Source organism: Gouania willdenowi, chromosome 19, assembly GCF_900634775.1.
Source record: "Gouania willdenowi chromosome 19, fGouWil2.1, whole genome shotgun sequence".
Taxonomy (NCBI): Eukaryota; Metazoa; Chordata; class Actinopteri; order Blenniiformes; family Gobiesocidae; genus Gouania; species Gouania willdenowi.
Window position 1 is genome coordinate 15,755,520 of NC_041062.1, and position 16,448 is coordinate 15,771,967.

A 16,448-nucleotide genomic window follows, 5' to 3' on the forward strand; every position below is an offset into this window, starting at 1 on the left:
CCCCTGTTTTACCATCGCAAATTTACATGGGTTTACATGTCTCTCTGGTCAAACATTCTTGATTTCTTCTGAACGTCCATCTGTAGTCAGTGTTGTCCTCTCTATCTTTGTTTGTGTTGACCTTGTTCCCTGCCAGACGTTGTTAGCATTCCTCCAGTTCAAGAATAGTTCCTCTTTCGAAGGTGTTTGGAAGGTTTTTCCCTTTTCATCCACAATGTCACCTTGTTTTGTCTCTACATCAAGGGTAATCCAGCTGTTGTTAGTTCCATTGGCAGTGTTGTATCCTCCACTGTCTGATGATGGGATCAGATCCAACTTGTATAAACACATCACTACATCCCAGTTCACAAGCAAGGCAGTATTTTAATGTAATATATCTTAGTTCATAAGCGTGTTTCTAACTGCTGTTGTTAGTTTTATTGGCAGTGTTGTATTTTCCACTGTTAGATTTAACTTGTATAAACACATTATTATATCCCAGCTCATAAGCAAGGCAGTAATTTCATTGTATAAAAAAAAAAAAACGTGTTTCTAACTGCACATATGACAATAAACACTTTGAATTTAAAATTTAATGTAATCCTTAATCACCCCACCACCTAGTAATTGAAATGAATAAATGACAGACCTTTTTTACTCTTGGTTTCACATTTAAATCGGTCTCCGTAAAATAATCACAGTCTGAGTTTTGTTTCCAGTGTTTATATAGATCTGGGTCCATATCCATGATTACCATCAGTAGTGTTGTTGTTTAGGTGGATCCTTCGTATTTTCCCAAGTTGTCCATCGTTTTGATAAGAACTGGTTTTCCGTCCTCTTCTTCCAGGATGTAAATCCTGCAGTTTTTTGACCAAGTCTTGACAATCTTTCCTTCTTTTTTTATTTGACGTGCCTTCCATGCAATGCTTGCATTTTGTTTCGTCAGGTTTTCATTGATGTACACCTTCGTTCCCTTGAGTTTATTTCTTTGCTTGAGTATTTCTCCTTTGAATTTTATATTCGTGAAGGTTATTTTTACAGCTCTGGTATCATTTTTCTTTGGCAGGAGATGGCAGGAGTTGATGTTGTCAGGGTTCAGGACAATGTCCTTCGACTTCAGGAAGTCAATGACCTGTTGTTCAATCGATTTTGTTTCTTCGTCACTCCTGGGTTCTATCTTTAGGCCTGTGATGATGACATCTTTCTCTCTTTCCTTTTGTTCCAGCTGTTCAACCCTCGCGTTCAACAATTTTATCTCTTCAGCATTTCTTTCATTCTTTTCTTTCAGTACCTTTGTTTCGCTTTGTAGTCTTTCCAGTGAGTTTTCCAGCGTCTTTTCCAACGACTTTATCTCGGCAGATAGGTTTTGTAGACCCTCGCGTATCATCTCCTTGACCTCTTCCAAACCCGAATTGGGTTCTGAAGGGCCTCCCTGCGGTTTTTTCACCATTTTCCTTCAGTCTTGGGCCCAGTTTTTCAGGCTGTTCAGCTGTAGCCAGCTGTAGCCAAGGTCGTGTTATCGGAGCAAACGAAAACACGTCTGCTGTCTCCAAAGACCAGAGAATTATATGTATATGTAACTTATATGTATATTCAGATTTTCATATATATATATATATCTATATACACATATGAAATGTAATAAAAGACACTACATTAGCACCATAGTCACGCATCTAAATCATCTTTTGCTTTTTTTTAAAAAAAAAAAACAGTGCGTTTTTAAACGTTATATTATGCTATACAATAAACATATTTATTATGCAATACAATAAATGTGTTTATTTAATTGCAATAATAAAACAAGCCTAGCTTTATGTACTGTTGACCTTCGACAGCATGTGAGTGTCTTTACGTTGAAAACGCGCTACATTGAAGCAAGCATCTACGTGCAGCTTCTCAGGAAAATCATATGAAGTCATGGCTTATTTTAAACTATAGGGAAATGCCAACATTTTTAGCCACCACTAAGCTAAGCTATAATAAGCTAGCGTGACTAGGACTAGTACTTCGACACATTATCACTCCTAATTTCTTTAGCGAGGGCAAACCCATTTTTGTAGTAATAATAATAAAAAAAAGCCTTTTTTAATTTACAGACTTGAAAATTAAGAACAGTGAAGTTTAAACAGATAGAGTTTTGGATCCGCAGCCATATTTATGTTATGGTAACTTGTTAGCAGAAATGATAACAGCCTTTTAAGTCCTCACAAAAGAGCCACCGTAAATATCAACAAATTGTAATAACTGTTTACAAAGTTTGTAACATGACACAATGCATTACGCCTATGTATAGTAGAGCAACTGGGCCAATAATCTGTATTCTAATGTTTTAAAATATGATTTAAATATCAGAATATGGTGAGCTCTCTAGATGGATTTGCTACAGGTTAAGGAAATTGACAATTACACGGAATACCTTGATTTTTCCACACTAATGATAGATTTACAGAACTATATCAACTAGTTTGAGATTTTTTTTTTTACATCTCTAATCACTGGTTTCACATTTCTTTAGTTGTTTTTTTTTTTTTAGATCTAAGTGAAATTTACCATTTCCATTCTGGTACATGTGGGTAAATAGCATAAAAATGGTCTGCTATTGTGCTCTTCCTTTACTTGAAAAAAACAACAAAGAAAAAAAACAAAACACCAATACATCTTTGTTTATCTCTGTATTATACAACAAGGTTAAACCACAGTTCGTTCATTCATTTGCCATACAAAAAAAAAACAAAAAACAAATTGGAGTAGAAAAATCTATACAAATATATAAATACACAAAAGTCTTTTGATTTTTTTTTTATACATGAGGCACAGTTGTTAGTGGTAAATAATCCTCATAGTTGTTGCTCTCCAAACAGTATCTGAGCGTAGACGGTGCCACTGCGTGACGCTTTGGCTTCAGGAATTGGCTTTACTAGATCCAGCTCTGCGTAGGTCAAACTCTCCTCCACAATTTTAGGCTAAAGTTGTTAAAATGAAGAAGAAGAAAAAAAGGAGGGAAGGTAGAGAAAAGTGAGGAGGCGATTATAAAAAAGAAAAAGAAGTAAAGTACACGTAAAAGTCCTTTGAGCTAATTACAGAGTTGGAGGTGCTGAAAATGAACAGTTGGGGTGAATTAGTTGGGTTTGTAAATGGAAGCTGGGCGTGCACTAAGGCCACCTCACAACAGTATTGATAGTAAAGTTTTCTGAGATTTTAAAGACAATTTTAATGCTAAAGCTCAATTTTTCATTGGATAAATCATAGTGTTTGCCTCATAGATCAATGAATCGAACGTCATTTACTCCAAAAAAGAAAGGAAAAAGGTCCAAATTCTCTACCCTGAACACTCCGTTTGTGCACATTTTCATGCATTGCATTGTGGGATGTGAAGTCCTATAGATGAGGTTCTCTCTTCATTTTTACCGTGATATCGTGTTTCTTTGGACAAGGAAGACAATGATTTGCTTGACACAATGTTTTTTTTTTTTTCTAGCTTGTTCCCAGTAGTCCCCGTTAAGTAAAAGCACTTCAATGCATTCGTCTCCACAACTCCACATCCCACAATGCAATGCAGTAACATCAACAAAAGGAGTGTTTAAGCTAGAGATAACAAAATTTCGACCTTTGTCCGTTATTTTTGGAGTATATGATGTTTCATTCATTGATCTATGACACCTGTATTATGATTATATCTATTAAAAAAATCATTGTGTACCAGCTTTAACCGATGTTGCTGTGACATGGTTTCTTCTCTTTCATTTCTGCCGCATTAGGCTAAAGATTCAACAAATGCCTTCTGGGTAACATTCAAGTGTACCTCAATCATTGACTGAATGTGTGTGTGTGTGTGTGTGAGTAAACGATGTGGTAAAGGACATGCATGCTACTCACCAGGACCACTTTTCTTGGTTGAGGTTTTAAAAGTTTAGGCCTGCGTGTTTTGTCTCCAATGGGCACTGCAGGAATGGAAAGATGGAGTGGTTTCATGCACAATATACCAGTATTTATGCACAAGAGTTGAGATGTTTAAATGTCAATAATGTGTAGTAAACAACATTTCTAAAAACTATATTATCAGTGACACCACGTTGAAGCTGTTATTAAGTCACTGATGCTTAACCTGTGGCTTTTAATGTCTTAATGTCAATTATTATGCCCCCAGAAAACCTTAAAAGAGGGAAGTTTTTTTAACCCCTTTCTACGTATTTTCATTGGCCATTTTGCAACTTCCTTTGTCCCATTTTCAAATACTTTTTTTCAGATTTTAGCCATACCTTTTGACAATGAACATCCTTTTTTCCTTATTTTTTTGTCCATTTTTGCAACTTCTTTTTGATACTTTTATCCAATTTTTGTCCTTTAATTTTTTTTTGGCCACTTTTCATCCAAATAAGTTACAGTACAAATACCAATAAATACCACTTGTTTCCTACATTTTTCCCCTTTTTGCCCTTTTTCACTAATGTTTGCCACATTTTGCTCATTAAAGCAACCCTTTGACTTTATATACCACCTGGTTTCTCTTTATTTGCCCTTTTTTGCCCACTCTCGACTGCTTTTGGCCCATTTTAGCCACTCTACACTTTTTTCTTGCCATGTTTTTGCCACTTTTGGATCATTTTTGGCCACCTGTTACCAACTCTGCCTCCACTCACTCTTCAAAAAAACCCACTTCCGGTCGACGGCCTACTCGGACGATGCCCAGATGCCACTGATTGATTACTACAGAGTTGCGTGTACCTTTTGCTGGTATCGCTGGTGGTGTTTCCTGCTGGTACCCCCTGCTTCTCTTTTTCTTGTACCTTCGTTCCTTTTTTGGGAGGGCTGGAGAACCACTGACCAGGCTTGTGACCGTTTCTCCTGAGCTGCAGTGGAAACACGTCAGGAGAACTTTTATCTTGGTGAATCCTCTGCGTTTGAAACAGATCTGTTTTAATCTGATAGCATTATACGTTGGTGGGGTATAAATATTTTAAAGGCTACAATTTTACGTTTCAAAATTTCACAAATTCTGGTTTAGAGTTTAGCCACTCCCGTGTCAGTTTACCCTTTTCTTTTTTTTTGTTTCCGTTTCATCAGCTTTCCCCAGTCAAATGTCATTTAAACTTTACAAAATTGTGCCAAACATGCTTACTGCAGTTAATTTAGATAACCATTATTATAAACGTCTATTATTTATCTGTATTTGTGTCGAATGCGCACGATTTGACGTCTGTCCATTTACTAAACATTAGGAAACCTGTTTTACGGTGGGAAATTGCAATTAAATGCGTGATATTGTCCCAAAACATGTCAGTGAGGTTTTAGTCCATGTCATGTGTACAGGTAAGCATTTCCTTTTCAGGAGGTAAACTCCATCATATTGCATCATTTTTTGTGCAAGAACTGACATTTCCGTCTCTTTGCCCACATGTTTATGGTGAAAAATGGTGTGTAAATGCATGATGTTGTCCCAAATCGTGCATCTGAAAATATGTATTGTACTAATTGCAATGTATGCTGAGTTTGTAAAAAAAAAAGTAATCCATAAATAATTACAATACGACCATTACCGGTTTCTAAAGTAATTGCTTTTTTTTTCTGTTCGTTGTCTATGATAAGGAAAATCTAAGTTCTAAAATCGTAACAACCTATGTTTAGTGCTCATGTACAGTCTAAGGTAGCAACTTTTTCAAAGCAATAACGTTTAACATTAATAATCTTACCTGCTGTTTTACATTTTTTCAAAAAGAACTAAACTCATCTCTCAACAAACATATTTAAAGCATTTCGAGACTTCTAAGATTTTATTTAATTTACTTTCTTCTTCTTTCTTCTACTGAAATCATGCCAGTGCAGAAGTTACAGTGCGATGGCATTGCCAGCAGTTAGATAGCCAATGTCTCTAATTTTATTTTATTTTAAAAATCATATCTAATGACTTCAACAAAAATCCTAATTGGTTAAATAATTAACAAAACTGATAATGTTGAGTTTTTCTATGTATTACCTGTTGCCATGGTAACATGTTGCTGCGAAACACAGCAGAAGAGTGGTAAAGAAACATTTGGGGGCGAGAAATAAACATGATTTTCTTTTTCTTTTTTGGTTCTGAAAACATTTAAATTTAATACATTAGGTTGTTTGTTTTTTCAAAGCATTGTCCCGTTGGTTTTTTACCACATTACATAATTGTACGGTAATTCCTTTATTCAAAAGAAATGCCAATCTCTACCAGTCTTTGCTACACTTACACAAAAGTAAAGCAAGATATTGGCAGAAATATAAAAAAAAAAATATTTTGTTAAGTGACTGCAGGACATGATGTGTGTATGTGCGTTTTGAAAATAAACACCTACCTGTTTTGTGGGCTTTTAACCAAGTGGTAATTATCTGCAGATATAAAGCACATTCTCTTAAAAACAGGACACAGTGCTGATTAATGGACATTCTTCATTAAAAAACAGATATAAATGCAGGTCGTTCTCAGGTTCTGACCTTTTAGCCTCTGCTTCCTTTGTATGAACTGGCAGGTTAAGGTCACTGTGAACATGCACATGCACAGCAGACCGACTGAGCAGATCATCACTGCACACAGGTACACATCTGAAACACACGGACACGGACACGTCACCCCACTGTCCTAAAGACGGAACACAAGGAAGGAACTTGCTATTCTCGCGTTCCAAAAGAGTCCCAGAGTTTAACACTAACACACTGAGACAGCATAAGTAGGACAGTTTACCTTCAAAGAGGCTCCAGAGGCTATCTTTAGCCTCAGTGGCCGGTTGGACGTGCACTGTCGAAACAAACAAAGGAAGGAAGAGACACGTGAGGTTCACAGTCATCATTGCGGCTTCCAGCTGCTTCCGGAGCAGAAGACGAGGATAGTTGAACGCAATGTTTTCACAAGCAAATTTAGCCCACTCAAAACCAAAAAACTCTTCTTTTCCACTTTTCTGTGAGGTTTGACTTCAGTGACGTACAGTAGATTGCATGTTTACAGGCCTCGCTAAGCCTTTTCAGAGAAAGTCAGTAATTTTGAAAGCAGGCCTTGCTTTCATCATTCCATAATACTGTAAAATACTTGATTGTATTCTGGTAGGCAAAATATAATAAAATGACAAATAGAATCCAGCTAAATACAAAAGGAGGCCTGGCTGTGTTATTTAAATGTGGAATTATTAAAAGACTGCTACTCTACAAACGGAGAGGTCTTGCAGGGGATCGAATATCAAAGAACAAGCCCCCGAAGAGCTTTAAAAACATGAAAAGCAGGCAGGAGGTCAGTGCATAGAACATAGAGTTTGTCAAAGTAAAATCAAATAAATGTGCTCACCACCCATGCTTTAATTTAACTCTTCTTAAACTGCTAAAAGCAACATTATTAATATAATTTATTAGTAAAGGTGGGACCATATATTGAGTATGATGGATATCTCAGGAAGGGAGAGGTAAAAAAAAATCCACAGGAGCTACTAATTACCAGATTGTTGTGGTTTGTTTTTATTTCTTTTATTCTGATTGAGTTAGAAAGGTCATCCCCAGAGTAAATATATAAATATGTCCAGAGTTCAAGTCAAATAAACATATGGTTGTTTTTCTGTTATCGTTATTGCAAGCCTATTATTGTCTATCATATTGTATCTTGATGTCAGTGTATCGTTCCAGCCCTATGTATTACTGTAACTGGGGTAATTTGTTGTTAAATAGCAGCTAAGAAACAGCATTAACCAAAGTGAAACTAGTAATACCAGTAACACTAGTAATCCTTTATGTTGTTTATCTGGTCATTTATATTGTGACATTTATGAGAAGCTTTGGCCTTGGGTTTAAGTGCTCCTCTTATCGCCAAGGCAGCCGGAGTAATCCAAACTGGATAACTCTGCTGGCTTGTGAGCTATAAATCTGTCTTTTATTGGAAAACTACAATGGAAACATTCACCAGCGTCCTGCTTGTCCATCCCAGTCTCCGGGATGTATTCAGTAACTGTGTTTATTTTCAGCTCAGCATTGTGCGCATCAACACACAGGATTGAATGGACCTCAGTGATGATCTGCTTTGACTGCTTTGTCACAGTTCTAAAATACTGTGGAGGGACTCAACAAAGTTCAGAAGTCTGGTCAATGGTGGAACCTCGGATTGGGGAGGAGGGATTGGTTTTTGTTCTGGTTGTGTAACTGTGGATGATAGCAGTCTAAGAAGAGGTCTTGCCCCAAGTGAAGGAGTTCAAGTATCTCAGGATCTCAGTAGTTCCAGCGAGATTCATTTCGTCTTCTTTTTGAACAGTATGTTAAGTGGAGGTTTCGTTCTCACTCGAAATATCACATGGAAGTCAAGTGAAACTTTCACGTGACCATCAAAGGTGATCAGCAGAAGGCCTCTGACAAAGACTGGCAGTTGACAGTCAAAACAAGTCGGGGGATAAAAAAAAATCCTGAAAAACCTTGTCTGAATAAACAAAACCTCAACTCAACATCTCGGGATTTTGTTCAAGAGTGAGAGTAGGATTGAACGCCACATCTATCATTGGATATAAGCAATGTCTGCAGATGCTTAACCGTTCGTTGGGGTGAAGAGAGAGCTAAGCCAAAACGTGAAGCTGCTCCTCCACATTGAGGGGCAGATTCACTAAAGGCTTAGGGGTATTAAAACGTGTGCAAACGTCACTCCACGTGCTAATAAGCCATACAAAACCCAGAAAATCAGGAGTGTGCGGCTGCTGCACGTCGCAGTGCGTTTCCCTCTAATGAATATGCATAGTAGGCGGAGCTCACAAGGGGAGCAAAAAAATGGGAGGAGGACATGCAAATAAATTAATGCGGTGGGCGCAATGCAATTAATCAAATCTGGAACTGTTTGCGGTGATTGTCTTAGCACAGGAAAATAGTAAGACTAACAAGCATCTTCAGCAAACTGGACAATTGTAATGGTCTTCTGACAGGAATCCCCCAAAAGAATATCAAACAGCTACTGCTGGTTCAGAACACTGCAGCTTGGGTTTTAACCAGAACAAAGAGTTCAGAACACATTACTCAAGTTTTAAAGGAGACACAGCGGCCGACTAAAGACACGGTGGAGAGATTACTGTATACTGTTTGCCCCGGTGGAGCTAGTGGAAGCAGCTGGGGAGAGGACAGTCTGGGCTTTACGGCTGAGGATCACGACCCACACAAGAAGTAGACAATGGAATGGATTCAAAGAGCTTTTTGTTGTTGCCCTGCAACTTCCTTCCTCCTTCTGTTGATAGCTTTTTGCATTTTTGCACATTTTGACTTCCCTACGCCACAATTAAAAAGTTATGCAGCTGGATACTATTTTTCACACAGTTTAGTTTGTCCACATTGTGCCATGACTGTCTTTAATGACCTCTCTCAATGTTTATTACAGCATTACAAACCAAGAAGACAGTCAACATCCCAAGCCAGATTGGTTGTCATTATAACTCTCAACCTTTTCCTAAATGTCCTAAATCTAAGAACTTAGATGTATACATAAGAAAATATTATCACATCAGAATATAAAATTACTAACTATCTTAAATGGTTTGTAAGAAAAGCTGTCCCCTTTGAAGATACCTCAAACAGAGTTAAAAAAAAACGGCACAAAGGCAATACCATAAAAATATATGTTAGCTTCTCATTTTCGAACTCCATCAAGGTGTTGATACCCTGAAGCCACACACCAAATTTGGTTATTCTATCTTAAACAGTTTCGGAGACGGACGGACGGCGCTCAAACCTACTGTATATCACTCTTCCACACTTTGTGGCGGGGGATAATAAAGCGATGGGAGACTTGAGTGAAAGGTCAACTGATGTCATCCCATCACGACACAATTAGTTTGTTGGTAGAAAAACCCACATATGCACATTTTCACTGATTCACCTCAACTCGTGCCTTTTTAACCCTTGAAATGTGTAGCCAATGTTTATTATCTCTGTGAGTGAGCAGCTGTGCTGCTTCACTCAGCACACACTGCTTACATTTCCTGTGATTTTCTGCCCAGCCATTACTGTTATCCAATAGGAATGCTGGACTGGTGGTTGTTGAGTGGCTGCAGGCATGAACTTGAAAGTCCACAAATTAAATAATCTGGAGTGAACACTGCTGAAACACCTCTAAATTCATCCATTCATTCGTTCATCTACTGTCCCAACTTTATTAGAAGAACATGTTTTGACTGTAGGAGAAGCACGGGGAGAACATGCAAACACAAAACAACATTTTGGCCTTTTTGACAAGATCATTTTTAACTTCTACAGCACAATGCTGCACTGCTCTTCCCTACTCATTTGGTTATTGCTTTGCTAGTTTATGCTAAACGAGGTTTTGTTTAAGAGCCTTGGTTTTCTATAAAATGCTATCTTAAAACACTACAATACTCAGCTTTAAAAAAAACGAAACAACAAAAAAACGCCATGATTGCAACTATAACGTTCTGGCCTTCCTCATCTGAAAATAGCTTCTGACAGGAAAACAAAAGATAATATACCTGTATATAAATATATATTCTGCTTGGTTTGACCTCACTTCAATAAAACCTCACTCATTTGTCATAATCATGAATGATATTGTCCAAAACCAAAATTCTGCCACAAGGACAGAAAGAAAACGTCCAGCCAGGATAACCAGTCCTAACTGATTTCAACAGAGCTTTAATCCTTGTTTAGTTAGTTACTTTGGTGTTCAATCTGCTCCTTGTATGTACCAGAATATAACTGAAATCACTATGGGATTTTTTATCCAATGTCCTGCCTGTCTGTACAGGAATGATTGTTGTAACAGCCGGACACGTACCTACTACCTGCTGGCCACAAAGACCCCAAACGTCACCTTACTCTGTACAGCCATCCTTTGTTTTATTTCTGCTGAGTCTTTCAGTCGAAGTCTGTGCTACTTTTGAGAGGGAAACTCCACATCAGGGCCAATGTCAACAGCTCTCCGTAGGGACTACGTGTCTGCTAGAAGCCGAGACTTGGCTAAAGACGTGGTGAAAGTCTCTGGCTGCCGGAATGCTTTCATGGAAAATGTGGGTGGGAAGAGTGAGCTGAGATTAAGGATGAAGCAAATCCAGATGAACCTCTGGACGGTTCTGATCAACTACCCTCAATGTAGAAGTTTATTCAGATTTTTTAAGTTACTTTCTGCATTATTAGCCAAGACACTCAATAAAACTAACGCACAGGAGTTTGGATGCGTGTTTTTGGGGTTTGGGATAGATGTTTCTACTTAGCCTGCATTTGTCAAGGTAATGGTTTCAAGGAACAGCAGGAAATAAAGAAATGGGCCATTGCCTGGTAGTTATAGACCTCTGGGTTAGTTTGTCATATGCCAAAAATACAAAGCATCTTTTATTAAGTAACAGCAACAAAACAAATTGTTATCATTGGAATCATCTGAATCAGGATGAGGCTTCAGCTCAGTCCTAAGCCTTTTCAATCAAATGTAACTGGCCTGTGAGGCTGATTTATCATTCAGCTGTGGTCAGAAACTTTGGCTGCTGGAAACTAAAAATTGCTCCTCTTGGGTCTCGTGAAGTCTGTGAGCTGTGATCTTTGCGCTTTGATCTGGTATCGGTTTAATCTTACATAAACATACATGAGACACGGCACAAAATGTGTGTTTTCCCTCCAATTCTCGTCTTGGAGCAAAGAAAATCTAACAGGGAGCTGATGTTTTATTCAATATCTAATTTAGCTGCTCACGTTTTCCTGCCAACCTTTACCCTTCCCTGTAGACATCATATTATCTAAACGTCATTTGTCATTACGTCTGTTGTGCCAGGTCTCCACCCTGCACCATCAGAAGCACTGATGTCATTCTGACACAAACTGTACTTTGGAACAAACTACCGGCACTGCATTCTACATACATGCATGTTTAATTAATCATAGAATTCATATTACTTGCTCGACTCATAAATATACATTTTGGATTTCATTATTGGTTTTGCAGCATACACATGAAAGCACTTTAGATGACAGGTCTAAAGCTGAATAATACAAAAAACGTGTGTACAAAAAATGTGTTCATCAGTAAATTAAACACTATTATGTATATTTACAGATACTTGTTACAAAATGTTTTACATCTTAGTTTATTTTTTTCTATAAAACATTTTTTCAAAAAGTAACTAAACCCCCCAAACCTTATTTTTCGGCTGAAAACAAATGTATTTGTATATGAAATAGTGTTGTTGATTGAATCCTGGTCCAAACCTTGACATTTTAGTTATTATAGTATTTCATTAAATACTATTAATAGTATTTCAATTTAGCGTATTTTGTTGCAGAAACGTAAGAGTGACTGCCCTCTATGGGTTGAAATCCAGCTATTACTGTCACATTTTGCTATTGGCTGAGAATTTTGTCACTGTTGGCTCCGCCCCTCATTTAAAAAGTAGCGCCTGTCAATTGTCGGTAATCTATGCTGAGTAGGTTGGATTAAGAGAATTATGAATAGAAACGTATAAACCCTTTGTTTGTAAACATTGTGACATATTTTGTTGGGCGGGGCTTAGCCTGGAGGCCAACCACCATAGATATATATATATATATAAACACACATTAAACTTTGGGGAGCGACCTAGCAACGTGGTGGTCATCTTACCTCAGACAGCTGAGCCTCGCTCATGTCAATGGTAAATGTACTATTTTTATAACCCTAACTTGCTCAATTTTCAACCAATTTTCTAACGGCAAGCAGCAATTTCAACATGTACAAGCATCCTATGTCATACCTACGTATAATAAGGTTTGTAATAAGGCAAACCGTTTGTAAATCTGTCAATATTTCATCAAGTTAAGGGTATTTTTGTTTAAGCTGATCACTCACCTTCCAACAGCTACCGTAGAGCGCGTCAGAATGTCAGAACGTCAGCTGTCTGACGTAAGATGGCCGCCGTTGAGCTACGCTGGAGAATCCCGCTTGCGTCATCAAGTGTTTATATATATCTATGCTTTAGCCAGCGGTGTTTCCTGTTTTTGCCTCCAACCGTTAAGGGGTCTATAGGGCTAGGTATACATATATGTATGTATTTTTTTTACATTATTTATATATTTATGAAGAGCATAACTGGGACTTGGGTATGTAATTTTATTCCGTAGATGTTTTTTGAGAGCAGGAATGACATTAAAATTCTTAAATCCTTGTATAGTGAGTATTGGGAAGTATTAGTTAGCATAGCATATATTATGATGACGCTTTCCAATCCAGCCAACCCCTGGACTACAACAACCAAAGTAGCACTTTGCCAATTCTATGCATAGGGAAAATAACAACTACTATACAGGAGCTGTACACTTTATCTTGTTGCATTTCAAATGTATTTATTTATTGTTATTGTTGAGTTTTTCCAGTGGTTCTTTAACTTTTTGGCTCAAGTGCCCTCTTTCTCTTACTTTTGAATGCAAGTACCCCCTTATGTCCGACATTTTGCTCAGAATTCTGTGAACAAAACTATTGAGCATAATGATGGAATGAACCAGCGATAACACATTTTAAAGGATCTCATTTTGTAAATAAGTGGAATGAAACAGTAAATAATAGATTTATTTCTATTGTTTTTATCATTTACGGTCATCTCCCTCCTGATGTGGGACCAAGACTGACTCTTGTATTTTCAGATTATGTTCTAATCAAGATCATTTCTACCATCGTTTTGTGTTTTTGGTGTCATTTTGTGTGTTCTGTTATTGTTTGTCTGTGCTTTTTATTATTCAGTACATTTTTCCCTTATTTTGTGTGCTTTTGTTGTCGTTTGTGTGTGTTGTTGGCATGTTGTGTGTGTGTGTTTGGTTGTTTCTTATGTCGTTTTGTATGTTTTTCGTTCACTTTTGTGTATTTTGTAGTGTATTTTCTATCATTTTAGTGTGTCTTTGTTGTTTTGTGTGTTGTTGGTACTGGTAAGTATTTTTCACTCTTCAATTTTTTGAGTTGCTGGTAATATTCGGTGTAATTATAAATTTTAACTAAAATAAACATGATAAAAAAATATTTTTAATGCCTTCATTTGTTACCCCCCGTTATGTCATCGCGTACCCCCATTTGGGAAACACTGGTTTAGTCAAACCAACAGACAAAAAGGAGTGATGGGTCGGATCCAGAGCTTCTATCGTGACTGTTTTTAAAAGAAATGTTATTTCCAACATTTTTCGAACCAATGACTCTGTAAAAGAGGTCTTGACCAACATATCATTTGTTCAAATGGAAGGTAAAGATGCTAAGATAATATCTCACCTCTTAGCTCAGTAGCAGCTGTACAGTTGGATGCAGCCTTCCAGCGGTCCTGGTGCTTTTTAAATTCCTGCACCCGACACATGTACAGCCCTTTGTCCTCTTCCGACACGCTCATGATCAGCAGGTCAAAGATCTTGCCCTGCTTTACCACGGTCAACTTCAGCTTGGGCCAAGAGAAACTCTTGGTGTAGTTGCCATAGAAGCGAGCCTTCCTCATATTGACTCGAGCAATCAACAGTTCGTCCTCAGGTTGATCGGTGCCCGCTGGCAGGAACGTCCACTTAACCACAGGCAACGCTGTGTTGCGACGGCGCTGGGTCACAGTACATGTAAGGGTGATGTTTTGACCCTCCTGGGCCACCGTGAAGGGAGACGGGGTGATGGTGACATTGATGGCCAAACACAAATCTGAAATAGAGAAGATAAATTTAGGAGTGTCCCGATACAACTTTTGGCCACTTTTTTATTTTTATTTGTACTTGCGATAGAATTAGCTGATACTGCTATCGATCTAATACAAGAGCAAACCATACTTGTATTACATTTTTTAAAGTGTAGAATGTAGGAAAAGGTTTGATCAAGTGATATATCTCTATAAAAGCAAGTAATATCTGTGTGTCTGTCTGTGTGTGTGTGTCTGTGTTCCTCAAATATCTCTGCGGATCAGGATCAGACTGACCTGAGAGTTTCAACATGGCTGCTGCTTGGTTCAAGGGTGTGCAACGTCAGATTTGTTTGGACGCCCTACCCCCACGCCCCACCTCCTGAGTCGATGGACTCAGTGATGATGTCATCAGTACTACCTCTACAGTGAGGTCAGTTAGAACATTGGAACATTGGTCCTACCTCTACAGTGATGTCATCAGTCCTACCTCTACAGCGGTGACGTCCCACCTTCAAACACAAACTAATTTGGCCATCCATGAAAAAACGACTTACCCTCCCACTTTTCTATAGCAATACACACTTCCTACGGGCACTGCACTAGTTAAACAGAAATTCTACTGATCACCCACAATACCTCACGTTCTACGTCATCACCGATAATTCCTTTGTTTGATCCACTTCGAGAGTGGTTGTGTTCATGGTGCTCATAATCGCTCTAGGCTCCGATTGGAAATGCTCCAAGACCAGCAAAAACATCCGCTCCAGAACTTGCCCGTTTGATCCGCTCTCAAATTTGTTTGGCATTCACACCGCCCAAACTAGGTGGACTGTCAGAGCAAACGAACCCTAGAGCGGTTAAAAGGATCCGTCGGTGTGAATGCACACTAAAACAACAATAACACAATGGATCATGTTTTAAAATCTATATCTAAAGAGAAAAAGGCAACATCAACAGAAAAACCAAAACAGTTAGAAATCCTTGGCAGATGTAGTAACACAAAGTAATTAGATGTTGATTTGTTTTGCGATACAGCGTCTTCTTTCTTTGATGATAAAAATGTGAAAATAAAACTGAATTGACCACCAGAAAGTTTGGTTGTTGCTCATCTGTTGATTTCTCGTTCACACTGAGATTGTTTTTGCCCTTTGTGACTAACTGTGGGATTCCAGCTAAGGTTTCCAACTTTGTGAAACACACTGACACCTCATTTAGTTGCACGAGCACAACAGAAAATAAAACAAAAGCCTCATCTCAGTGTCTTCACCCATCACCTCTTTCATCTTCCCTGACCCTCAGATAAGTTCCTCATTGAAAAAAAAGGAGAAAAACTCCATTTTAACTACTTTTCCTACCTTCACACAGAACTCGGATGAGGAGAGTTGCGACCACAGAGAAGATCTTCATTTTCCACAGCTGCAGCCTCCATAAACTCCCGGTTAAAGCCTCTGAACAGGAGAAGCTCTGGTTTCCACCTCTTCCTCTTCTTCTCTTTTTTCCTCACCAGCTGAGGAGTGAAATATGAAACATTGGTCCCTCTGTTTCTACTCAGACCCACCCTCTGTCCCTCCCCCACCTCCTGTCATACACACACACAGCACATTTGGCCACGTGCACACACACACACAAAACACACACACAAAACACAACCATGAAGAGGAAAGGGTCAGGTGTGCATGTGTGAGAATGCACGCACACACACACACACGTGCTCTCACAACACCTCTGGTTTGGTTGTAGGAGTGGGAAATGTAATTTCCTTGGCAGGATGGAAAGTGGGGAGGGGTGTGTGTTTTTGAGAGTGATGTTGAGCAAGTCACACTTCCAGCTGTGTGTGTGTGTGTGTGTGTGTATCTGTGTGTGTTAAACTGAGGT

The 16,448-nt window shown here is 38.4% G+C and overlaps 1 protein-coding gene across 1 annotated transcript; it reads right to left on the reverse strand.

Moving 5' to 3' along the window:
- Window positions 1-2,771: 2,771 nt before the first annotated feature.
- Window positions 2,772-16,072, reverse strand: vstm4b (V-set and transmembrane domain containing 4b). The gene is made up of 8 exons (XM_028476594.1): window positions 15,929-16,072; window positions 14,189-14,596; window positions 6,692-6,745; window positions 6,445-6,552; window positions 6,306-6,339; window positions 4,708-4,832; window positions 3,859-3,923; window positions 2,772-2,945 (listed from the first exon to the last, which is right to left on the reverse strand). Exons 1-8 carry the CDS (start codon window positions 15,978-15,980, stop codon window positions 2,820-2,822), a joined length of 972 nt encoding a protein of 323 aa, XP_028332395.1. The 5' UTR covers window positions 15,981-16,072; the 3' UTR covers window positions 2,772-2,819.
- Between the last annotated feature and the right edge of the window lie 376 nt (window positions 16,073-16,448).